The sequence below is a fragment of the Microtus pennsylvanicus genome, chromosome X, assembly GCF_037038515.1.
Source record: "Microtus pennsylvanicus isolate mMicPen1 chromosome X, mMicPen1.hap1, whole genome shotgun sequence".
NCBI classification, from domain to species: domain Eukaryota; kingdom Metazoa; phylum Chordata; class Mammalia; order Rodentia; family Cricetidae; genus Microtus; species Microtus pennsylvanicus.
Window position 1 is genome coordinate 114,969,889 of NC_134601.1, and position 27,403 is coordinate 114,997,291.

The window sequence follows — 27,403 nt, forward strand, 5'->3', positions numbered from 1 at the left end:
GGATAAGTAAAGTCTTTGTGTATATCCACATTCCTTTTTGAGGTAGGGTGTCTCTCATTGTATAGCCCAGGCTGGCTATACAATGAACTCCAGACCTCTAGCCTCTGACTTCCTTGTGTTGGAATTTTAAACCTGTGCCACCACACCTGGCTGTGATTTGTGCTTTAGTGTTATTCTGCCTGGTGTTGTAAAGGCAAAGGACTGCACGGGGCAAAATGCAAATAGGAAAACAATACTCTTGATAATATACTACTACTTTGAAAAATTAGTTCTAAGTAAGTGTGAATGTACATGGAAGGTGGGGACATCACAATTGGTGTGGGAGGTCCTTCTGTATATGTATTGCTTTTAGTGGTCAATGAATAAAGAAACTGTCTTGGCCTGTGATAGGGTAGAGTAGAGGTAGATGGGGAAAACTAAACTGAATGCTGGAAGAAAGAAGACAGAGTCAGGAGAAGCCATGTAGCCCCACTGGAGACAGACACTGGAACTTTATCCAGTAAGCCACAGCCTCATGGCAATACACAAATTAATAGAGATGGGTTTATTTAAGATATTAGTTAACCAGAAACACGCTTAAGCTTCAGCCAAACAGTATTGCAGATAATAAGGTTTCTGTGTGATTATTTTGGGGCTGAGCAGCTGGGAACAAACAAGTGGCCTCATACAACACACAATGGTACAGAAAATAAAGTGCCCCAAAGTAGATTTGTATTGTAGTACTGTTTGTATTCATTAGTAATGCATTTAAGGTTTTAATAATAGAAGTGGGGTCAGAGACTATACCTAATGATTGTCCCCTATTTTTGTAAATGAAGTTTAATTGAAACACAGCCTCACCTATTCCTTTCCCCTTGCATTGGCAAGATAGAAGGCATCTGTCCTACAAATCTGAAAATGTTTGCTATTGGCCCTTTACTGAAAACATGGTAATGTATTTAATGTGGTACAAATGTATATGTGTATGTGTACAGAAACACAATAAAGAAAATTTCCAGAGTTGAATGGGTTCATTTTTGTCATGGTTCTAGGGATTGAACCAAAGACCCTGCACGTGCGATGCAAATACTGTACCATTGACCTTCACTCCCAGCACAGGATGGGGGGCGTGCAGGAGGATCAGAAGATTAAGGTCAGACTGGGCTAGACAGGGAGTTGAAGGCCAGTCTTAAAGATACAATGAGACTTTATTTCAAATGAAAAAGAGTGGTTCTTTGTTGTCCCTTGTTCAAAAGTATCACTTGAATAAAATAGAGAACTGTTCTGAACAGAGGCACTCTTTCCATAGCTGGTTGTGATTAAACATGGTGTTTGCTTTGGTTCAGTGTTATCTAATGAAGTACCTCATATTCAGACAGTTGGGTGGATGTCCTAACTTTGCTGCCCTGCTGGAACTTCTTAAGACTAAAGTGATTTATTTTGAGAAATGGGAGAATTTTGTTCTTATGTAAAGCTTATAAGTGCTTTCCTTACTGAAAAACAGAGTCATCCATTTTTAACTGAGACAAGTGGGATATAATCCAAAGATCTATAGTAGATATTTGTTTTAGTTGATTTCTAATGTATTTGATCCTGTAGCATTTTTTAAATTATTTTCCATTTACATAATGCCCTTGCCATGAAAATTTGATGTAACAAGAAGAGCCCTGGCTTTTTATTTAGCACATAATGGACACTATAATATATGTTCAATCGATAAATGTTCAGCCGAGCCCTAACTATAGATAACTTGGTCTCCAAAAATGTGCCTGCCTCTACCACAGTTTCTTCATCTAGGAAGTTAGCTTATTCTTACTGTTCCTCCTCCTCCTGCTGCTTCCCTTCTACTTTCCATGCACTGAGGATTGAAGCCCGGGTTTTGCACATGCTACACAAAATGATCACTGAGCTACATCCTAAGGTCCATATTCTGGATGTTCTCAGAGTCTCTTTGGGTTTGAACTTTCAGTGATTTTATTAAATTGCATAATCTATGTAGATTAGCACTTGAGGTTTTTTTTGGATCCATGTATATTAAATTTACATTAGATCACATCTTATATCTGCTGATCCTTTGGTTGTTTTAAGTGCCACTTACAGTGATACTCTGATTATTGGCATAATTTAAAAATATTTTCCAAAGCAAAAATGCCAGTAAGTGAAATGAGGAAAGACTTACATGGAAACCGGGCTCCACCTTCCTTTCCAGGCTTAGTTTCTTAGGAATTTGTTTTCACTCACTAATAGACGCAGAGGTTGGACTTTTTAATTTAGATTTTATCAGCTGGGAATTGAATTTTAGTTACTAGAGCCTTGCCTTTAACTTGGTTGATAATTGATGATTATAACACATGTAAATTTAAGTTCCTTTTACATTCAATTAACATGGAAAAAATTTATCCTTCAGTTTAAAGGGGGTTGTTTTGTTTTGTTTTGCTTGCATGCAGCCTTTGTTTTCTAACCATAGTTATGAAACTCTTCCTTACTGACAGGGAACACCCATGGCATGGCTATATATAACTTTAAAGTCATCTTGAGGCCATGTCTTGTATATGAATATACACATTACAAAGGATAAATTCCCACATGTGCATGAGCGACTTTTATTATTTTAAAAAGTATTGACTAGTTTCACTTGCTTTTAAGCATCATAGTTAAGAAATACTGTTGTTTCTCAGGATTCTAAAATGACATTCATTTTTCTGGTTGTAAAAAATTTGTCAGGACTGCTGGGAATCAGGAAAAAAAACTTCAACCGGATTTGGTTATCAGCAAATCTGTTGCAGTTTCCTGTTCTGGCCTCCCTACCTATCAGCTACAAGAGAGCCTCGGTCGGCAGGTTTCTCCTTTCTTTACCACAGGAAAACTGTCCAACCTCTTTTTCTAGCATTTTCAGACCCGCCTGACAGGAAATTTTCTAATTGCCGGAACAGCTGGTAGGAGAAAACTTTGCAGGGGCTTGGTCTCCTCTTTCTAACTAAAGTTTTACCGTCAGGAATTCTTTATCATCAGCATGGTTTCGTAGCCATGTTTAAATTTTTGTCTTTTCGTGTTCGCTCTATTCAGGTAAGCTTTGTTCAACTTCTTTTAAAAATCAGATTTAAAATTCTTTTAAAAGTCAGGACGAACTATAATTGTGCTAGTCATTCAGTTTTATAGGTTCTCAGAATAAGTTTTGAACGAACTTTTAAAGAAACATTTTTATTTACTAAAGCTAAGTTAGTTGGTCATATTAGACATTTCAATTCTTCATTTTTAATTTATTTTTATATTGGATTATTTGTGCTGGAGTAATTTTATCATGCTTATATTTATAATTTTATATAATAAAACAATTGACTAACTCTCAGAATTAAACTATCTATGAACAGAATTGCAAACTTTACTAATTTAATATTATGAGATAATTATGATGTAAGTAGTATTTTGGCATATAAGAGGGCATTATTTTAAGTAGTCAAACACTTAGGATTTTGTTGAAACTGGTTCCTGTAAAAACTCAAGAGCCTCAAGCAACACTAAATTTCAGTAACTGTAAGCAAGTAATTTAACCTGACTTAGTATAGACACAATTTTCACAGATTTATTTTTGTCACAGTGGGTTTAGTGGATAATAATTTACATTATATTCAACATAAAATCCTGCCAAAATTAACTTGGTATGTTACCATGAGAATTGTTCTATATTGCTCTCTTTAAAGAAAGTTAAATTTGCTGATTGGGATTCTGGGCTAGGGTGACGCAGTGTTGAAAATGTTGGTCTGGAGAATTAGCAGTGCTTTTTTTTTAAAACATTGAAGAAGTTGGCTCATGATATTCTCACAAAGAATTTAGTTAAGTAAAAATATTAAATGCAGTTGTTTCATTAGCAAATTGAATCTAATCAAATTGTCTTCTAGAATAAATTAAAATATTGTTTCTTACCATGGCTTGGGTAGCCATCCTAATTGTTTGACACACTAAGTAATTTTTTTTTCGAGACAGGGTTTCTCTGTAGCTTTGGAGCCTGTCTTGGAACTAGCTCTTGTAGACCAGGCTGGCCTCAAACTCACAGAGATCCACCTTCCTCTGCCTCCTGTGTGCTGGGATTAAAGGCGTGTGCCACCACTGCCCGGCAAATAATTTATAGAAGTCTAAATCATATTTTAAAAAAGGTTAAAGATTCCCTTTCAAATAAACTATAATAGCGGTATAGGAATCTCTATAAGAAGTAATTATTCAATTACTTTAGTCTACAGTACCTTTAAGGATAAGCTATGTATATTTCATTAGTAAGGTGTTTTATATATTACACCAGGAAATATGTCCATAATTAAGAAATACTTTTTATGGTCTTGTACCAAGAAACATTTATATTTTTTCGAGTTTTAAAAAATGTTTTCTGGCATTCAAAACAATTTGGAAAATACAAATGCCTCAAGAACAGATTTCCTGAGTCAGGGAGGGGAGGAAAAAGGAAATTATGTATACAAGGTAGGGCATACTGCCAAACATTGAATCATTCTTTAAAATCAGTTAATATCACCCAGTTTGTGTTCTTAGTATGCTACAATATTAGCTTTTTAATAACTCAAAAAAACAGCATTAATTTAAGTACCTTTAATTTTTTTTTTTAACATTTTAGGGTCAAAGTTACATTTTCCCCTCGTGGCTTGAAAAAGATTGTTTTTCTTTTTTCTTCTTTTTTCTTTTCTTTTCTTTTCTTTCTTTCTTTTTCTTTTTTTTTTTTTTTTTTGAGACAGGGTTTCCCTGTATAGCCCTGGCTGTCCTGGAACTTGCTCTGTAGACCATGCTTTGTATACTTGCTTTGTAGATCTGTCTTCCTCTGCCTTCCAGTGCTGAGATGTTAAAGGAGTGACCACCATGCCTGGCTTAGAAAGAAAACATTAAGTTAACCTTTTTCTCACTTTAAGGGTGAGCTTTTAAGACTAAGAATGAACCTGGTACTAGTAGGAACAATTCGCTACCCTTAAGCTATGAGTGACAAATGTCGTGATGTAGAATTGTGTTGTAGATTTCATTTTGCCTATCATAAAACCTTTTCTTTTTTTTTATTGAGAAAAGAAAAAAAAGTTTCTGCCTCCTCCCAGCCTCCCATTTCCCTCCCCCTCCTCCCACCCTTCTCCCCCTCCCTCCATTCCTCTCCCCCTCCCTCTCCAGTCCAAAGAGCAGTCAGGGTTCCCTGCCCTGTGGAAAGTCCAAGGCCTCCCCCCTCCGTCCATGTCTGGGAAGGTGAACATCCAAACTGGCTAGGCTCCCACAAAGCTAGAACATGAAGTAGGATCAAAACCCTGCGCCATTGTCCTTGGCTTCTCATCAGCTCTCATTGTTCGCCATGTTCAGAGAGTCCGGTTTTATCCCATTTTCAGTCATAGTCCAGCTGGCCTTGGTGAGTTCCCAATAGATCAGCCCCACTGTCTCAGTGGGTGGGTGCACCCCTCGTGGTCCTGACTTCCTTGCTCATCTTCTCCGTCCTTCCACTCCTCATTGGGACCTTGGGAGCTCAGTCCGGTGCTCCAGTGTGGGTCTCTGTCTCTATCTCCATCCATCCCCAGATGAAGGTTCTATGATGATATGCAAGATATTCGTCAGTATTGCTATAGGCTAGGGTCATTTCAGGTTCCCTATCCTCAGCTGCCCAAGGAACTAACTGGGGACATCGCCTTGGGCTCCTGGGAGCCACTCTAGGTTCAAGTCTCTTGCCAACCCTAAGGTGGCTCCCTTAACTAAGAATTGTGCTTCCGTGCTCCTCTATCCAGCCTTCCTTTATCCCAATCATCCTCTTTCCCCAAGTTCCCCCCATCCTCCCCTTCTCACTTTTCTCTCCCCATCTCCCCTTACCCCCATCCCACCCCACCCCCAAGATACCACTTTTCTCCCTGGCAATTTTGTCTACTTCCCATAGGCAAGAGGATAACTATATGTTTTTCCTTGGGTTCACCTTCTTATTTAGCTTCTTTAGGTTCACCAATTATAGACTCCGTGACCCTTATTTATGGCTAGAAACCAATTATGAGTGAGTACATCCCATGTTCATCTTTTTGGGTCTGGGTTACCTCACTCAGGATAGTGTTTTCTATTTCCATCCATTTGCATGCAAAATTCGAGAAGTCATTGTTTTTTACCGCAGCGTAGTACTCTAATGTGTATATATTCCACACTTTCTTCATCCATTCTTCCATTGAAGGACATCTAGGTTAAACAGACTTTGTAAAAAAAAAAAATTAGAGAATTTATAACAGTTTTAGGTGCACAACATAAGGATATTTTGTGGTAGCAAAAGTACTTATGTATCACTTAAAGCAACATTCACTAGGGTATCCCTACCACATAAAACTAGGTGTGATGGTGCACAGTTGTAATCCCAGCACTGGGAAGATCATGTAGGAGGATTGGTTCAAGATCAAGGTCTGCCTGGGCTACACAATGAGGGACTTAGGGGAAGAAGTCAATCCAGGCAGTGGTAGTGCACACCTTTAATCCCAGCACTCAGGAGGCAGAGGTAAGGTGGATCTCTGTGAGTTTGAGGACAGCCTGGTCTACAGAGTGAGTTCCAGGACAGCTAGGACTACATAGTGAGACTCTGTCTTTAAAAATTCAGTATAAAAATGGGAAGGAAGATGATCAAAAAAATTTCTCAGAAAGTACATACAGACATAAGAGATTAAATATATATATAATTCCAAATTCAACCAAAAGGAAAGTTGTAAAAATAGAAACCCTGAAAAATGATTGCAAGGAAATTATTAAGTATTCGAGTTCCCCATAGAGATAAAGAATTCAAAGATGATAAAATTATCTAAGTACCTAGTATTCTGAGAGAAAACAGAATCGGACTTCTTCATTAGTGTGGAGAAAAAAAATAAAGTCAGCCAAGATTATATAGTGAGACCCTGTCTCAAAAAGACTATAAATAAGTGAGTAATGAAGGCCAGCAAGATGCCTCAGTCATTAAGGGCATTTGCTGCCAATACTGGCTACCTGAGTTCAGTCCCAAGAGCCACATAGCAGAAGGAGATAATTCACTCTACAGAGTTGGCCTTTGCCCTGCATGTTCTCTCTCTCTCTCCCTCCCTCCCTCCCACCCCTCCCTCCCTCCCCCCCCTCACACACACACACACCACAAATATATATTAAATACATTTTTAAAAGAACATCTAAGGCTGAAGAGATGGCTCAGTGGTTATGAGTACTGGCCACTCTTCCAGAAGATTCAGGTTTGAGTCTTAGCACCCACATTGTGTCTCACAGACATCTGTATCTCCAGTTCCATGGGATCATACACCCTTTTGGCCTCCATGGGCACCAGGCATGCACATGGTGCACAGACACACATGCAAAGAAAATGCTTATAGACATGAATAAATTTAAAAAACAGCACAGAGAAGAGGTAGACACAAAGTCCCATCCCTAACCAAGAAGTTGTTCATAATTGATACCTGCTGGGAAATGGAAAATCAGTTTTTACCAATGGGTTGTCACTGGGTACATCAACCACATTCCAAGGCAGGCCCCATACCCAGGAATAGTTGGCCAACATAAAATAAACTCCATGCTTTTTGTATGTGTACTGTTGTTGTTGTTGTTGTCGTCGTTTTGGTGTTTGTTCTTGGCCTTTGTTTTTAATTTGTTTTGTTTTTGGGGGTGCAAGAGAAAGAACATGAAGTTTGGTGGATCGGGAGGTAGGGAAGAACTGGAAGAGATTGGAGGAGGGGATATGTGACCAAAATATATTTTATGTGCCGAGTGGTGGTGGCACACCCCTTTAATTCCAGCAGTTGGGAGGCAGAGACAGGCAGATCTCTATGAGTTCAAGGCCAGCTTTCTACAAGAGCTAGTTACGTAAAGGACAGCCAGGGCTGTTACACAGAGAAACCCTGTCTAGAAAAACCAGAAAAATACAAACAAAATATTATATGTAAAAAGTTATTTTAAAAGGTGATCTGCAAAGTATGCCTAGGCTAGTATCACCTATCTTGTAAGCAGTACAGTTGCGAGAAGGCAGTGGACAAACGACACCAAATTTCTGAGACAAAATTGTTTTCAGCCTTGATTTGATATCAAGCCAAACTTTACAAACATGAGGACAAAATAACGACATTTACAAATTTATGCAGTTAAGAAAATCTTCCAGCAGGGCATAGCAATATACTTGCAAGCACTCTGAAGGCTGAGGTAGAAGAATTGAGGCCAACCGGTGCTAATAGCAAGACCTGTCTTAGGAAGCTGAAAAAAACCATTTTCTTCCATGTAATCTTTCATAGAAAACTATAAGGGATAATCCTAAAAGATGGAAACATTAAAAAAATAACAGAAAATAGTAGATTGAGCCAGGAAAGAAAAGAAGTTCCCTTAGATTGGCCTGGGACTCATTGCTTGGGGCCTGTATAAAAGGAAACCGACTATATTGCCTAGTGTGCTCTTAATTTGTCAATGCTGCTGTATAGGCATTTTATTTAGGATCAGGCTACAGAGAGTGCTTTTTAAATTGAAAAACAGAAAACAGAGCATTGGTATTTTCTTTCAGCATAAAAACACCAGAGTGCACACACACACACACACACACACACACACACACACGTTGGCTCAGGCTGACTTTGAACTACTTCTCTTCATGCCTCAGCCTCCTGAGATTATAGGCATGTTTCAGCATTTCTGGTACAGAATATTAGTTTTCTTCATGGGCTTAGCAATGTAAAAATGTAGCTGCCAACAGGCAGGAGAAATTTAAAGACTATGGGCACTGTTGACTTTGACTAATTGAGGAGTTAAGATTCTATTCAAAAACAGGAAAAGAAAGCGTTTGAGTAGAAGTAATACAACTATCAAACAGCAGAAAAGATGTCTTAAACTTAATAAATATTCAAAGTAAGTATAAAACTAATTGTTTTTAAAGTCTGGGTTAAGCAATATGGTGGCACACATCTTTAATCCCATGACTAAGGACATAGAACCAGGCAGATCTCTTGAGTTTGGGCCAGCCTGGTCTACATAGCAAATTCCAGGACAGCCAGGGCTACAAAGAGGGGCTCTGTCTTATATAAAAATAAATATAAAACTCTAGGTGACCAAATGAAAAGTAGCTTGCTTTTTACCATAGCTGTTCTGATTTGTTATTCATGTGCACTTATTACTTTGATTTAGAAATTAATTTTAGGGAATAAGAAATATATCTGGGGCTAGAGACAGTGGCTCACTAGTTAAGAGCATTTGCTATTTTTGCAGATAGATGTTTGAAGTTTGATTCATAGCACCCACATCAGGTGCTTCTTAACTACATGAAATCTAGGAACTCCATAAACACCTACACACTTGCTCATGCACATGTAGAGAGTAACATATATGCATACTAAATTCTTAAAAATTGAAAAAATATTTCAGACTGACAAAAGACTATTATATAATAAAGAAGTAGGTTGAAGCTATATTGCAAAGGGCCTCAGATGCCAGCATGAGGCAGTATATTAAATTTAGGAGAACTTGCAGTGATGTTTGAGTAATCTGGTCACATAACTGGAGCTGAATATTTTTCACAAAATGTATCAAAAAAGAAGTAGACCTAGGCAGGATGAGGTATTATGCATAACCATGCCCATTTCAGTTTTCTACATGAAAAATTAAAGGGTTACGTCTACATGATGCCATTGGAATGGGAGAAGAAAGGATGAAAGGTCTTCTAAGCACTGTACTTGATATCTAGTGATATCCAGCTGGTATTTCAGTATATATTTATTGGGTGAAAAGATCAAAGAGAGCCTGCATTTTTAGTGGCTTAATTGACATGAGAGGAAAGGAGGGTTGTCATCAACGATGAGAATAGTAAGGGGTATTTATTTTTAGATCCATCCCCTAATTGTAGCCTACACTGTAACCGTATGCCTTGGTCCTGCTGAATGCTTGATTCAGGAGCTGTTCTCCTTGCTTATGTTGCATCCTTGTGAAAATCATCACAATATGTTTCTGCTATAGACTTTAAAACGCAAAAAGATTGTAGCTGAATTGAATCACATCCCACTTACACAAGAAAAAGAAATGATTAAAATGTAGACTATTACAGAGTATATAGTTCTTCATGGCCATATGATTTAAGGACATCTTTTCTCCATGAGTCAAGTTTGCAGTCCATTAGTCTTTAAAATACAGCCTGATGACACTGAGTGTGGAGAAGAAAGAGAACTTCTTTTATGTGTATATAATTTATGAACCACTAAGCATCCAAGTAGTGGTTCTGTGATAATCATTTTATTACTAAGGATGTGCTACTGAGGTAACTGAAGCAAGAGACAGACAACTAGTTACAGCCAAGCATACTGGCTTATGCCTATAATTGCTGAATTTAGGAGGCTGGGGCAAAGATATTTACCAGAAGTTTAAGACCAGTTTAAACTCATAGTGATACAAATACTGCAAAGCCTAGGGGCCTAAGTCTATAGGTTCCTGTTGTAGTTCTTGGGTGGAAAATCAAGAGCACTCACCAGCCTTAGAATAGTGTAACTTTATGGGCCTTGTTTGAAAGTTAGAACTAGAATTGAGTCCTGAGTCTGCAACATGCTGCTATGTTCTTTAGCCCTTCTTAATCTCTTTTAAACTTTAGACTTCAGAGTATTTAAAGCATTTTGCCTTTAAAAGATCTGTTAAATTTCTCATGGTAAATGGAGTTGGGGGGAACACATTAGAATTCTGAAATGCTTGTGTCTGATCTGGGAATTTACTTTGTATATCATCCACCCTCAAAAACATTAATAAAAAGTCAAAGGTTTGTCATGAAACATAAAGATATAAGGTGTAAAAGTACTTAGTGCATATTTGATACAAAATAGATAATAAGTATTCGCTGGATTTTCATCCAAATCTTACTTATCACTCTTCCATATGCTTTCTTCTTTGGAAAGATTGTTTGATAGTTTGCTTCCTGCTTTTCTTACTGTAACTGCTTAGTCTCATTCAGAGAGGTGTGTGTTCAGGAAGAGGTAACATTTTAGACTCAGCTGATACTTGGTTCTACTCTAATACTGCAATATAGGGTTGTCAGGAGAATTAAGGAAATGATGCTTGTGAAATTACAAAATATGTGACAATATTCAGAGAAAATTTTTGTTGTTGTTAAAATTCTGCTGAAATAGTAGTCTAGCCTATGAACAACACAGTACCTCTGCCTTGGAAACTAAGATGGTATATTCCTCTGTGTCTTCTACTGGAGAGTTTTTCATCTTACTGTGCATTTCCAGAAACATTAGGGTATCTTTTTGAGTCTTTTTGAGAACTCTCTGTACAGCATAATTCTTGTTTGTTACTTTGTTGGTTGGTTAGACTAGGCTGAGGGTCAGGAGGATCTTGGCCAGCTTGGATTAACAGTGAGACCCTACCTCCAAAAACAAAAGTATTTGTATAACACTTTTAGATTCTTCTACCAGTATTTATGCATTAAGAAAAAAACAGCATTTGAAGACAACAAATTAGAAATGGCTGTTTATTTGCTAAATTTTGGGTTTTTGTTGCCATTTTTGTCTATAACATAAAATATTGTCTTGATTAATCTGTTCATCTCAACACAAATAGGTAATTAAAATCCTACGTATACATTCTATATTTTCTAGTATCCACTTGGGGCTTTAAAGATCCTTCATTAAGATGAATGTGGTGTTGTATGCCTATAATCCCAGCACTGGAGAAAAGTTGGAGGCCAGCCTCATCTACATAATAAGACACTATCTCAAAATATCCTTTCTTAGCCCAAAGATTTTTTGCTGTTTTATTGTGGAAAACAGTCATCTTTTCCTCCCATGTTTAATCCCTTTATCCAAATGTTAAATCTTTTCTGACTCTGGTTTTCAGAGTTACTAGCCCTTTCTCTCTTTTGAGAATGGGGAGTAACTTAGAGATTTCAAACATAAAGCTTCACCCTACTTCTTTCTGCTCCTCTTCAGTATGCTTTGTTAAACAATTGTGTTTACTCTAGAACAGTTTTCAGTCCCTCTCCCCAACAAATGGTGCTTTAATATATAGTATTTTTTCCGCCTGGTATAGTCACATGCTAGGCACATTATAGTACTCTAATCTGCTATTTTCAGATGTTCTCACACGCTTTTGTTCCCCCTCAAAACTGTTCTAATTATCTCCAAGAGAAAGAATAAAGATTTGGGCATAATTAGTGCTAATATTATATAGAAGCTAATATGGTTTAACATTCTCTAACATTTACCTTGAAAGTATAATTACTTGATGTGTTTTCTAAATTTTTTGGGGGGGGGGAGTTTCTAGACAAGGTTTCTCTGTAGCTTTGGAGCCTGTCCTGGAACTAGCACTTGTAGACCAGGCTGGCCTCCAACTCACAGCAATCCACCTGCCTCCCAAGTGCTGGGATTAAAGGCGTGCGCCACCACCGCCCAGCGTTTTCTATTAATTTGATAAGTAGTAAAGAGTAGTTTCGTATATTATAGAGTTTCTAGTATCTTATACTAAGATAGTTTGATTATGGCTAACAATGTGCTTGTCTCTTTTTATTTATTTCAACAGGAAGAAGGCAGTATCAAAGAAATTGCAATCACACATCATGTGAAGGAAGGACATGAAAAGGCAGATCCTTCCCAGTTTGAGCTTTTGAAAGTATTAGGGCAGGGATCATTTGGAAAGGTAAGTCATTGTGTGCTCTCAACCTCTCAACAAAGTTTATAGAAATTCTGTGACTGTAAAAAGTAGAATGCTAATCATACAAAGTTTGGAATAGAGGAAGGCTAGATAATGGATACCAAAATTGAATACATAGAAGGAATAAAATGTAATGTTCTATAGCACAATAGCATGACTATAGATAACAACAATTTATTACATATATTATTAAGAACTAGAAAAGAAGTTTGAAGCTTCTCAGCACAAGGAAAGTTAACATCTTTGGGGGGCATAGGATCTTACTGTGTAGCCCAGGTAGGCTACACAACCCTCCTTCCTCAGTCTCCTGAGTCCTAGGATTATAGACACATGTACCACCCCACAACTGACTATAAATGTTTAATGATATGAAAATACTAATTACTCAGATGTGGTCATTATTCATTACATAAAATTTTCAAATTATCATATTATGCCCTATATATAGTTATATATTCATTAAAATATATGTAGATGGGGCTGGAGAGATGATTCAGTTATTAAGAATTCTTGCTGTGGGCTAGAGAGATGGCTCAAAGGTTCAGAGCACCGACTGTTTTTTCAGAGGTCCTGAGTTCAAGTCCCAGAAACCATATAATGGTTCACATCCATCATGAAATGAGATCTGGTGCCCTCTCCTGGCAGGAATGTACAGGAACACCATATACATAATAAATAATTTTTTTTTATTTTTTTTTGGGGGGGTTTTCGAGACAGGGTTTCTCTGTGGCTTTGGAGCCTGTCCTGGAACTAGCTCTTGTAGACCAGGCTGGTCTCGAACTCACAGAGATCTGCCTGCCTCTGCCTCCCGAGTGCAGGGATTAAAGGCGTGCGCCACCATCGCCCGGCTATAAATATTTTTTTTAAAGAATGTTTGCTGTTCTTTCAAAAGATAAGAGTTTGGTTCCCAGCACCCACATGGGGCAACTTACACCAGCTGTAACTCCTGGTAGATTCAAGGGTTCTGACATACTCTTCTTGCCTGAGTGGTCACATTCACATCTATAGACACAGGCATAGATGTATGTAAATAAAAAAATTAAATTATAAATAATAAAATACACATGTGTATCCTAAAGAAAGAGATATGCCATAGGTTTAGATTGAAAAGTTACAAGAAGGCTTGGCATAATGTGTATGCCTTTAATCCCAGCACTCAGGAGGCAGAGGCAGGCATATCTCTGTGAGTTTGAGGCCAGCCTGATCTACACAGTGAGTTCCTGAACAGCCAGGACTACATAGACTGTCTAAAAAACAAAACAAAAAAGTTACAAGAAAAATAATACAATACCTGATAACACAAGCCTCTAATCCCAGCACTTAAGGGGTGGAGACAGAAGAATCATAGATTTTGAGGCCAGTCTAAGATGCTCTCAAAAAAACATAAAATAAAAATAAAGAGGGGCTGGAGAGATGCTTAGTGGTTAAGAGAATGCCTTTTCTTACGAGCATCTGTAATGAGATCTGGTGCCCTCTTCTGGCCTGCAGGCAGAAAACTATATATAACAAATCCTTTTTTAAAAAAAAGTTAAAAGGAACTGAATACAAGTTTAAATGATCTTCAGAATTAAAAGGAGTTAATGTCTTGGGTTTATAATCCCAGTAATCAGGAGGATAAAACAGGATGATGTTTGCCATGAGTTTGACGCCAGCCTAGGCCGACCTAGACTAGAGGAAAGAACTTGTCTCAAAAAAGAGCTGATATTTATAATTCATAGGTGTTTGGAAAGCAAGTATTTTATGAAATGTTACCAGTCTATCTACCAGTAATATTTTCTTTTTTATAATTTTTACTCTTAGTGAGTATAAAAAGAATAGAATTATTCAAAACTACAGTAGAAACCTTAGTAAATTGAATGTTCATACTAATTTTTTTATCTTTAAGACTGTCATTTCTTGTCATGCTGCTGGGGGGGTGTATGGATGGGTGTTTGTTTTACTTTGTTTTGTGTCTGTGATGGGGAGGTTAGACTTCGGGCTTCAGAGCATAATAAGCAAGCACAGTATCATTAAGCTGTTTTCCCAGCTCTCATGCTTCTTAAATTATTAAAAATCACAAGCCATCCCCTTCATACACTCTCTTCTTTTTGTTGTCGTATTGTTGTAATTATTTTAAGACAGTGTCTTTCTCTAGCCAACACTAGCCTCAAACTCCCAACAGTCCTTCTGCTTTCCACTTCTCAAGCTGCTACTACTTGATTTTTCTAGACAGATTTGCAACAAGTAAGATATTCTGAGCTTATATCCAACTTGACAGTGCAGTTTATTCCTTACCACCTTTCTATAAGAAAGCATTGGAAGGTGTCATGCTCTGTAAGCATCAAAATAGCATCAATGGATAGTTCTTGAATATTTTAATGAGGCTGGTTAGCAGCTCTTTGCCAATGCAGATCATTTATTATGGTTGTTTAACCACTTTTAAACACAGAGCATACTTCTAATCCAAATATAGACTCAATAGCCAGCAAAACATGATGGTTTTAAGTTTAAACCCCCCCCCCAAATAAGTCTAAACCCTGGGTCAGCCATACTGAACTCATTTTTTCTACTTATTATCATGTTAGTTAATCTCTTAGAGCTCTGTTCCCCCATTCTAACACGTCATTCAAGATAGGAGTTCCTTAACATCTGATTCTAAACTACAATCATGTACTCCTCACTAATTGATTTCTCCATGTCCCTGTATTAATTGTATCTCACATGCTGCTGACATCACAGATTTATGCTTCCAGTCTAAGTTTTTACTCTGAACTCTTTCTATGGCTACTCCTTACCCCCATTTATGTCTCCAAGGCATTTTATTTTGTGCTTGGTGTGTCTAAGACCAAACTCATAATCCTTCCCACCCCCAAACCTATCCTATTTCAGTTTTTTCTGTCACTATGAATAGCATCCAGTTAAATAAGCAGAAACTGGGGAGCAATTCTTAACATCTTTTTCAGGTCTGTTCCCTCCTCTCCTCTAACCCCCACTGTGTCATATACCACCCTCAGCCAGTATGATCTGTCACCAAATCCTGTTGATTTAGTAAATATTTTTGAAATCATAGCAATCCTATCCTGCATCGCCACTATCTTTTCCTGGTCTATTGAAAGAGTATCTTCCCAATGTATTTTCTTAACCTCAATTATGTACATGAGAAATGGCATGAAGTAGTGTTATATTAACTCCTTAGCTGCCTCCTGTTGTTTTTATCATAAAAACAATTTTTTTTCTTTTTGTTGTTGTTGTTTTGTTTTGTTTTGTTTTAGAGATAGGGTTTTTCTGTACCTTTGGAACCTGTCCTGGAACTTGTTCTTGTAGACTGGGCTGGCCTCGAACTCACAGAGATCCTCCTGCCTCTGCCTCCAGAGTGCTGAGATTAAAGGCATGCACCATCATCACCGGCCAGCAAAAACAAATTCTTAAAATTGCAGAGGAGCCTCTGAGTTTGACTCCGGAGCCACCTCTAAAACATTAGCTTATGTGTTATCCAACAGTGTTTTCTGACCCCATTGGCCTTTTTTTGGTCCTAAGCTTTCTTCAGCTGGTTAGTTCTTCTTGTGTCTGTGATCTCAGAGAAGACTTCCCTGCCACCCTACTTGTCACATTCCTTAGTTATACCCTTTAGGAACATTATATACCTCTACTTTATGGCACTCACTACAGTTGTAATTACTCATTTGTAAAATTACATATTGGCTATCTCTCCCACTAGACTAGAGATTCTGTGCATGGTGCCTAACATCTAATTTTGAAAAATATTAATGAGTTATAGTGCTGACCTCATAGGATAGCAGTGAGAATTAAATGATACAAGGCCAAACATATCTGGCATTAACGGTATTGCCCACTCCTCAACAAACCCAAATAGCAGAGTATATTTTTATACATTCAATTTCAAGGGACATAATATTTAAGTTTCAAGCTTTCGAATGCCTCTCCCTTTATTTCTTTAAATGTACTCTAAGTGCTTTACTATGAATAGCAAACATTAAAATAGGGTGTCTTCTTTCTTACTCATCCTTAAAGGCCAGTGTAAGCCAAGGAAACAGGGATGACCTGTCAGAGCCTAGAATAGCTGCGTGGGCAAGTGAGGACTCCTGCTGTTGTCAGGCTCACTGGCAAACAGTTAAAGAATGCCATGAGCAGAGTTCCAGAACTGGGTATATGATCCGGATCTTGTCCCACTGTGACACAAGCAAATTGTTTGACTTCTCTAAGTCCTTACTTAGGCAGCTATAAACCTGGCATTGTATAGTAGGCCTGCCTGCTCAGATCATCATGATGCTGCACTGCAAATGCTTCAGAAAGTACTGTGAAAGTTAAGACATGCTGAAAGTCACTAAGAAGCTGCTTTCAAAGAACTGAAACAAATTTTTCTGTTACAATGGAATGAAGACATTGATAGGGCAATTTCCTAATTTCCTCTACCCAATTAGAATTTATTTCTGTTCATTATAATTATTACTAATAGCTGACTGCCTTTGACATTTGAACAGCAGTCTACCTTAGAACCACACGTATTAAAAGTCATGTTATCCTTCTAGGTCAGCTCCCCATAATTGACTAAAAGAGCTTCTGGGTGGGGCTTAATGCTGGCAATGAGAACACAATTACAGGAGAGCACATCCTGCCTCTGGGGTCCAATGTGAGATGTGGTACTTTTCATTTGATTCCATTACCCATTGTCTTTGTACCATTTCTCAAAACAATAAAATCTGCCTTGCCTGAGAATCAATTGATGAATTATTTTGAGATTTTTTGCTAATCACATAGTGTATAAGTCAGATAATTAAAAGCTGACCCTAATTTTTTTATTTTGTTTGTTGTTTTTTTGCTGAATATAAATTTAAATCTTGGGTGTAATTGCTTCTCTTCTCACCCATAGCAGCTCAAGGACACTGCTTTCCATCAGGCATGGTGTCTTACATCTATAATTCCCAGCAGTTGGGAGGCTGAGGCAGGCTGAGTTCCAGGGCAACCTGGTTTATACAGAATAAGACCCAGTCTCAAAAAACAAAATAAAAAAGTAGGGGACTCTGCTTGATTTGAAAGATTATGTAAGAAATAGATTAAAATATAGGTCCAAAAGTTAGAGAAATGACTGGCTGAATAAGAGCACCAAAGTTCAAATCCAAAGCACGTATGTAAAAAGCCAAATGTGGCCCTAGACACCCATGACTTCAGCACTGTGAAGGGCAGAGATAGGAAAGTTGCTAGAGCCTGACTAGCTACCAGAATAGCTCCAAGTTCAGTGAGAGTGAGTCTGTCCCAAAGGAATGAAGTGGAAAGTGATAGAGTAGGACACCCAGCATCCTTCTCTATCAAACACCACACACACACACACACACACACACACACACACACACACACACACACACACATTCAGGTCTGTTTAGCAGGTCTCTTTAAGGCCTGGTGGCAGTGAGTATGATGTAGTGATAGTGTTTGTTTCAGCCATATTATAGCACAACTGTTAAAGCACATCTTATTTATTTTGCCTAAACCCCACATGCTTTTCAAAATACCCCCAAATATATGAAAATTGAAGATGCTAAATAATAATCCTGGGCCTTGTGTTCTTCATATTTTGATATATATGGTGATTTGCTGGTAAAAAGGTAAAGGCGTAGTCACGTTAAATATTGATGTTTAGGATACATGATTAGCAATGCTTTAAATGACTCTCCTCAGCAGTGAGCTAGATGTGTGTGTACTTTTCATACACAGAAAAGACCTTCATCTGTGAGTAACTGTGTCAACAGAAGTTTGTCACAAGAAGCCCCAGTGTAAGAATTTTGAAAGAGGTAATTCAGAAGGGCCTTGAGGATTCATAGACAGTTAATGGTAGCTCAGGAAGGGAGGGACATTTTCTTCAGTGTATAGTCACTAGTAATTTGCCCATGCTCCTGTAAGCAACCCTAGTTAAGCTCATTGGGTCACCATTAAAAAGAGACATGACAGTAGAAGGAAAACTAGTTAGAAAGGGGAAGGTGACAAGAAGGTAATGGAGAAGGTAAATCAAATTAAAAAAAAAAACTAACAGAAAACAGATTTGTGGTATGGGACTGGGCCTATTGCTTAGCAGTAGAGTGGTTGCCCAGGGTGAATGGAATCCCAGGTTACACCCCAACACTCAGAAAAATTGAGGGACTCAGAAGAATTTTGTTTTGATAAAGCAGAGCCACCATCTCGTGTGGTATGCTGTGAATGTGTGGGGCTGTTTTCTAGGTGCTATATTTATAGTTGAGAGACTTTTTTGTCTTATTCTATATATTACATGCTCCTTTAGAACTGGCAAACCACAAAATGAAAAAAAGAATCAGTCACCTATATTGAAATGTCAATCTATAACTACTGTTTATAACTTTTTTAATAATTGATAATATTTTGGATAAAATGCATTTATAATATGTTAGAATATATTTATATATAATGGGTTCTTACTATAATAAAGGAATTTTGTGATTCTTTGTAATGTTTATTTTCTGTCATTTCAATATAGGTGTTCTTAGTTAAAAAAATCTCAGGCTCTGATGCTAGACAGCTTTATGCCATGAAGGTATTAAAGAAGGCCACACTGAAAGGTAAGTGCTGCTGCTATTTGCCATGTTCATGTAGTCTAAACAAGCTGAAAGGTCTCTGTAGAGCTCACGTGATCCTGAAGCCACTTAGATTCTGAATTGGGTCCTGTTAACAGCTTTAAATTTAGACTGACTTCCAATGACTTTCTTACTAGGCTAAGAATCATATGGCTTGAGAACAGGACTTGCCATGTTAGAAAAGGATTATCAATTCATCTTGGACTTTAGGCAAGTAGATTTTGAGAAGATTAAAACTGGGTTTGAGTCATCTGAAAATTATTTGAATTTTTTGGAAAACGTACTAATCACCTAGATGCAAAATAGCATTAATTCTTTAGGATTTTGTCTTCTTGACTTTTGGTCTCCAAACATGATTCTGAGTCAGTGATTTAAGAAAACATAATGTAGGATTTGGGTCTGATAGGTAAAAAGACATTTAGAAGATGTTTAAATACTTAAATTATCCTTTTATTTAATGACATTTCTTATTTGCCATATCTCTAGATTCTAGATAGTTTAGGCATTGATTCACAATGTCAGCTTTGTTTCCCTTAAATTTACATGTAATTTGAAAAGCATTAAAATATCTAAGAGAATATTTGTATTGATATTTATTATTTCTGGTCACTCAGTGTGGATATTATCATCATGCCATGAAATTTCACCATGTTCTACAAAAACATCCTCCTTTGCTTTCATTTTCTTGCTCCTTTTCCTGAATACATTTTCTATCCTGTGAAGTCCTTACTTCTGTAGCATTGACACTACTTGATTCTTGCTAGGATTGGTCAACTAAAGTTTTTCAGCACCTTCCTTCTTAGTCCCTGCTTTTTAAAATTTTATACACCTGAATCCTATGTTGTGAAATCACATACATGGAACTCTGACAGTTGGTTCACAAAAGCAAGAGAAGTTTCTTGTTTTCTTATATTTAACAAGATTTATGTTGTATATAATATTTGAAGGAAACTATAAAACTGGAAACTTAAGATACTAAAAATGGAGATAAATATCCAATTCCTTATGAGACAAAGCTGTTGATCCTATACTTCTTTAGCTTTCAAATTCATTAGCTGAACATCCAGATTCCAGTTGAATTCTTAAAACTTAGCCAAAAAAAAAACATACCTTGAAAAATGAGACGGGAATGGGTCTGTCTAATGTTAACGCTTGTTTACATCAGTGATAATGGAGAAAGTAATGCAAACATAAATCAGTCCAACAAAATGCCAAAATAGATATTAAATTTCACTATATCTGTCACAGGTGTTGAGTACCTACTGTTCTGCCTGCTAAAGCCAGTAAATAGAACAATGGGAAATGAAGTAATGGTTTCTCAAGTTGTTTAGCTACTTGAAAAACAATTAGTCTAGTTTTCTCTTAAGTCTTACACCATAACAAACTTCATCCTATCTGAATTTCATAATATTTTAATGTCAAACCTCAGAAGGAGATTTGCAAATTTCAACAAGCAAATTGACAATAAAAATTTGTAGGTGACACAGAGAGAACTCAGTGATTAAGATCAATGGTTATTCTTGAGAATCTGGGTTCTAGTCCCACCACCCACCTGGTGGCTCACGAGCAGCTGTAACTCTACTCATAGGGAATCCAATTCTATTTTCTGGACTCCTCAGCTATTGGTCACACATATGGTACCCAGAAATACATGCAAAATTTTGCTGTGCACGTAAATATTTTTTAAAGTTAACCTTTTATATATTGTAAAATAGTTTCTATAGGGAACAGATAAATCTGTGCTTCAAATATTGTATTATTATAAGAAGTTGAGGGACTGAAGAGATGTGTTAGTTTGTAATACTTGCTGGGAAAGTGTAAGGAGCCAAGTTGGGATCCTACACCCACACAAAAGCCCAGTGTAGCCACATATATGCCTGTAAGCACAGCACTCTCTAGGGCAGAGACAGAAGGATATCTGGAGTTAGCTAACTCTAGGTTTACTGAGATATCCTGTCTCAAGGTAATAAGGTAGGGGAATGGTAGGACACCTGACATCCTCCTTTGGCCTACAAACACACATAAGCACACACACACACACAAACACACACATACACATGTATATACATACAACACATACATTTATCACATATACACACTGTCACACAGAAAAACATTATAAATATGTGTGTGTGTATATATATATATATATATATATACATATATATATATGGAGTTGTCTCTAGGGTGCTTTGACCTCTGCAATAATTATTAGTAATAACAGTTTATTAAGCATATTAAATGCTTATTAACTAAGAATCTGTAGTTAATGAAGAAGAAAAGAAATCTCTTCCTTGCCATAGAATTCCAATGAATGAATGTAAAATTAGTGGTGTACCAGTAGGAGTTAATAAGACATACTTTTACAACCTTATGTAAAGGACTTTGAATAAAGCTTATTTAGGAAGATAAATCTTTTGAGTGGGGACTGGAGAGATGATTCAGTGGTTTAATTGCACTGGCTGCTCTTCAGAGGACCCAGGTTCAGTTCCCAGTATCTACATGGTGGCTCACAACCATCTACAACTCCAGTCCCAGAGGCTCTACTGCCCTCTTCTGGCCTTTGTGGGCACTAATCACATGCAAGTGATTCATAAATATACATGTAGGCAGAAGGCCCATACATACAAAAAAGAATAAAATAATAATTTTTAAAAATCTTTGAGGAAATGATTATTACTTAAAACAAAAATACATATTAAATAATATGCATTTTAAGAAAAATGCATACTAACCAATACTGAGTCATTTCATATAATGGCAGCATCATTGAAAAGCAGTTTTGCATTAAGTACAAAGTTGTCATTGATGCTGCTGAATTAGCCTCAGAAAATAGCCTTACAAAATGAGTTCCTACTCTTGAAAATATTCACAGAAACATTGACATATGAAAAAATTCATAGCTGTTGAAAAAGGAATGCTGGGAAAATTATGGTATTATAATTAGTATAAAATATGATTAAATAAAATGTTGTTGAGCATTTGCTGCTTTTCAGAGGGTCCAGGTTCAATTCCCCATATCCATAAGGCAGCTCGTAACTAACTGTCTAAGTGTAGTTCCAGAGAATCCAAAAGGAGCTACGTGGATGTGGTAACAAACAGGCATACATGCAGGCAAACCACTCATACACATGAAATGAAAATTAGTGTTTTACATATGACTATGGAAATTAGTAAAAAACATAAATAAAATTATAACACATTGGGCTATCACAAGTATGTAAAATTATATAGATATAAGCTATGGAAGGAAATTCTAGAATGTGTGTGTAAATATCAGAGTTATAGAATTGTAGACTTCTAGATAATTTTGGATGTGTTCTTAAATATGTACCTTATTTTTATGAAAGTTTTGTTATATAAGACAGCTATACTCGACTCCATCTCCCTGCCTCTCCTAATTCTTGACCCTTCCAGAGTTGCTGACTTGCTGCTTCTCACATTTACTTTGACAGTCCATGTTTATCTTTGCAATTCTTTGATTGTTTTCATTTGGAGCTATAATCTGTTTACTTCACAACATGGATGATTTTAGGATTTAGTTCCTTTATACTGCCACCCATACAGTTTTCATGTCCACATCTTCCCAGCAATGTTCTCATTATTTGTGCTTTAAAAATTGATCGTAACTGAATGAAAAAGTACAGTGGGACTTGTATCCTTTATATCTTTGCTCTATTTCCTTTTTCTGGTTTCTTTACCTCAGTATACCTTCTAGTTTGGGTTATATGTATTTCCTAGTAGCTACTACAGAAAAGACAACTGAATGGTAAAATTTGTGTCATGTAGCATGTCTGAAAGTATATTCTGCCCCTTTACTGAATTTATAACTTGATCGGGTTTACAATTCTAGGTCACAAATAAGTTTCCCTCAGATATTTGAAAGTACTGTTTCCATTGTCTTCTTGTTTCCCGTGTTCCAGTGACGAAGGTTATTTCCATTCTGATTGCCAGTCCTTTGTGTGTTAGCAACTTTTCCTTTCCGGAAGTCTGTAGATAAAATCTTCTTTATCTTTGTGTCCTGAAATTTATGAAGCAATATCTTTGAGTGCATGATATAAAATTTCATCATACCAAATATGGGGTGGTTCCTTTCAGTCTAGGGACTCCTATTTTCAAGTTTTGTGAAAGTTTTTTGTCATGTGTTCTCTATTTCATAAAACCTAGTTTTGAGTATGTTGTGCTTTCTGGATGATTCCCTAAATTTTATTATATTTGCCCTTTCTTGTTTTTTGTTTTGTTTTGTTTTTATTTTTGTCTCATGTTTTCTAGGAAATTTCAAACAAAACTTATGGTAATAATTTATTCAAAACACAAAATTAATGATGTTGGTAATTCAGACATGCCAAAACAAAGTCATAAAGAGCTTCTTTTAAGTGAAAAGCTGAAATTTCAGTAAGATGTTTTGGGAGGGAAAAAAGTGACTGAGAATGAGAACACTTTCAAAGAACTTTTTTTTATTGAGAAAAGGAAAAAAAACAAGTTTCCGCCTCCTCCCAGCCTCCCATTTCCCTCCCCCTCCTCCCGCCCTTCTCCCCCTCCCCCAACTCCTCTCAGGGAACCCTGACTGCTCAAAGAACTTTTATTATTTATTTTTATCTATTTCTTACTGTGTGTGATGTGTAAATTATATTTTATCATAGGTATGTATCTGCAGGTTTGGTATTTGGGTGGTTTTAGGTGTCCATGAAGAGTCCTAAAACATACCCCTTGCAAATAAGAGCTTGCTACTGCCATTTTTCTATTAGTTTCACTTTAGTGGGGTTTTAGAAATAATTAACACAATACCCATGTTTATCCAGAAGTCTTTCCAAATCAAAGTTCCTACTAATACCCTGAGTGGGGTCAACTAGAAGTTAATGACATTAGATTAAATAAATGGGGAATTTTGTCCTGCTATGGTGGTCTGTCAGCCAAAAAAAAAAAGACTTTATGCATCAATGCATCCTTATATAAAACAATTTTCTATATATAGTCTTGGAGACACAAACAGCATTCCTTCTTATTCCTTCTCATATTCAGAGAATGACTTACTAGAGTTTGCTCTCTTCATCCACCATGGGTCCTAGTGATCAAAGTCAGGTCATCAAGCTTAGTAGTAAGTACCTTTGCCCACTGAGCCATCTCTCACTGGGGTTTGTTTCCCAGAGGTCTTTTTCTATGTTTTAAATATCTGTGGTTCTCTTGAATTAATAGTAAAACCAACTCAAGTTTCCCCGCACACACGCACCCCATCTTTCTTTGACCTAATCACTAACAGAAACTTTGAACTTTTTTGTTGTTGTTTTGGTTCAGTTTGGCTTTTTGAGACAGAGTCTACTGAAACCCAGGCTGGTCCCAAGCTAACTACATAGCTGAGAATAACTTTGAACATCTAATGCTCCTGCCTGCACCGCCAACATGCTGTGATTACAAACACATGCTACTACACCTGGCTTAGACACATGCCACTACACCCGGCTTTAAGAATGTTTTCTGATCATTTACTTAGTTCTTGTCCCCACTGTATTCAAGCCTTTGAGTTTACTCTAGCTCTAGTGCCTAGGCTTTACTCAGGAAATGTTTGTTTCTAGAAAGGTGTTTTGCCACAAACCCAAATTCTTCCCAGTATTTTAATTTGTTGTGAATCTGGATCCTCCATATACCATGTCCCCTATAGTGAACCTTTGTTTCTACACTGATACGGCTCCTTCTAAGTCATCATTTATGCTTCCATGTCTGTTCAGGTGTTGGTACTCCATACTTGGTCTTTTGTAGAACCTGTCTTTCCCATCCAACTGGGCAATCCAAGTAGAAGGGTCTTAGAGCTTATATCCTAACCCTGCTCCTTCTTCTAGACTTCTAGTCTTTCTCTACAAGTAAAACTGATCTTGCCTTTCTCTGACTCCAGTAATACTTAACACTGGTAATAAACTGCCCATTAGACATATTCACACTACTGCCTTTTGGTATAATAACAATAGTCCATTATTTGAATACCTCATACACACAGGCTTTAGGTATTAACGTTTATCCAGGTAATCACAATTACATCAAAGGTACAATTTTATACCTGAAAGGTAGCTGAGATTCTAGAATCCCAGAGAGTTTAAATAAGTAACTTACTCATGATTATACAAATTAGAATCAATATCTTTTTAATTTAAAAAAAAACAAAGTAAAACTAAACCTTTGGCTCTTTCAGCTGTACATTTCCAATCTACCCCTCCTCTTTTCTCCTTCCCTCAAAGACCACTTTGGCTTGGGATATATCTATCCTTTACCAAGTCTGCCACATTTTATAGATACTTTGTGAACATTTGTTGAGGTGATGGGGTTAGTAAAAGTATTGAAACCTATTTCAGGTTATTGTTTTAATATTTCATGAAATGTCTTGTCTTTTAAAAAACTCACATGCTTTTTACCATTTTCCACAACTTCAACTAAAATGCTTCTAGACCCAATACTAATATATTTTTAACTTGGAGCTTAAGGTTTATAAATATACATAGTTGGCTTTTGATTAGGTAATGTAGCAAAAGTTATTTTTCTAGATTTTAAAAACTCAGCATCAATAAAAAATTGTATTTTATGCACATCAGCAAAATTTAACTTAAAATGCAATCTAAAAAGAATTTCTTTTAATATTACCTTTGAAAAATACTTGCATTGTATCATATGTGCACTCACTCCTTTATAGTTCGAGACCGTGTTCGGACAAAAATGGAGCGTGATATCTTGGTAGAAGTCAATCATCCTTTCATTGTCAAATTGCATTATGGTAAGTTTTGAACCACCTCTCACCTTATCCCTTCACCTCTATTCCCTCTCCCCCAGAGTATATTCAGATACACTAAAATATATAGAGATATATAACACTGCACCACCACTTTATAGTATTTATGTGTTAGCGCAAACTGAAGGTGAGGAAGAGGCCCAATATCAGCATCCTAAAACTTCTATCACCTACCTTTCTTTTTCTCTGGAAGTCAAGTGCTATTTCTCAATGTTAAAGTTTTTTAAAATCCTTGTACTATGTCATTAAATCTAATGAACCCACCTCTGTGGCATAGTTTTGTATGATAGCTCATGGTTAAAGATATCTTTCTGGTGTGAGTTTTTCTTACTGATCACATTTAGAATGGTAGCATTCTTGAGGGAAGTCTTGCCTGTAGAAAATTTTGTTCCCTGATAGGACACACTATATTTGACATTTCCTCATTGAAACTAAGAGAATCAATGTTTTCTTCTATGTAGAAATAAGTTTAGATTTCTGTTATCACTTATTTGCTAAAAATAATATTCATTTATGAATGAATTGATTTAATATAAGCCTAAAAAGTAAACTACAATGGTTTAAACAGAAATTTTGTTTCCTCATTCAGCTTTTCAAACTGAAGGGAAGTTGTATCTTATTTTGGATTTTCTCAGGGGAGGAGATTTGTTTACACGTTTATCCAAAGAGGTATATAATTAACATCTATTTTTAATTATTTCTACTGATCCTATTTCAAGTAAAGCTTTGTTATTTCAATGTTGCATGTATTCATACTCTCTTATAACATAAAATTCTTTCATTCAAGAAACTGAGTCAAAAAAATTATTTTCCTATCTTTTGACTATACTTAAAGCAGCACTTTACATGGAGGATTTGTCTTAACCCCGATACTGTTGTAGTCTTTTTTTTTCAGAATTGATAATGTTTCAATAAACATCCTTAATAATTGGTACTATCAATTCGGCATTTATTCTCAAGATTATTTTCATTTCTAAAATGTTAATATGCTAAACAATCATTGCTGCAACAAGGCATAATTACCATTTAGCAAGTGATTATACTTAACTGATTAGGCCATTTTGCAAATTTCTTTCACAAGTAAATTGTAACTAAATCTATATCTGATTAACATATTTACAGATTGAATATTTAAAGTCTTACATAGAGCCTCACATAAAAATCGTAGACATAAGAAGAAAATAAATTTGGGAATATTATTTTGTTTTAGGTGATGTTCACAGAAGAAGATGTCAAATTCTACTTGGCTGAACTTGCACTTGCTTTAGATCATCTGCATAGCCTGGGAATAATCTATAGAGACTTAAAACCAGAAAAGTAAGGAGCCGTGCTATTATATTGAATTTAGTATGATCCAGCTGTGTAGGGGTCATAAAATACAATGACTTCACAGATCTCCATCCACAGCACTTCATTA

The 27,403-nt window shown here is 36.6% G+C and overlaps 1 protein-coding gene across 6 annotated transcripts in view; it reads left to right on the forward strand.

Moving 5' to 3' along the window:
• Nucleotides 1–27,403, forward strand: part of Rps6ka3 (ribosomal protein S6 kinase A3) — a 123,664-nt gene that overhangs the window by 49,437 nt on the left and 46,824 nt on the right. For 5 of the 6 annotated variants that reach the window (XM_075958289.1, XM_075958291.1, XM_075958290.1 and 2 more), the window contains 5 exons: nucleotides 12,496–12,612; nucleotides 19,115–19,196; nucleotides 25,891–25,971; nucleotides 26,576–26,655; nucleotides 27,197–27,303. In XM_075958289.1, coding sequence (XP_075814404.1) covers nucleotides 12,496–12,612; nucleotides 19,115–19,196; nucleotides 25,891–25,971; nucleotides 26,576–26,655; nucleotides 27,197–27,303 — 467 coding nt within the window. Of the gene's footprint in view, nucleotides 1–2,915; nucleotides 3,046–12,495; nucleotides 12,613–19,114; nucleotides 19,197–25,890; nucleotides 25,972–26,575; nucleotides 26,656–27,196; nucleotides 27,304–27,403 lie in introns of those variants that run through there. The other variant, XM_075958292.1, reaches the window with a different exon arrangement.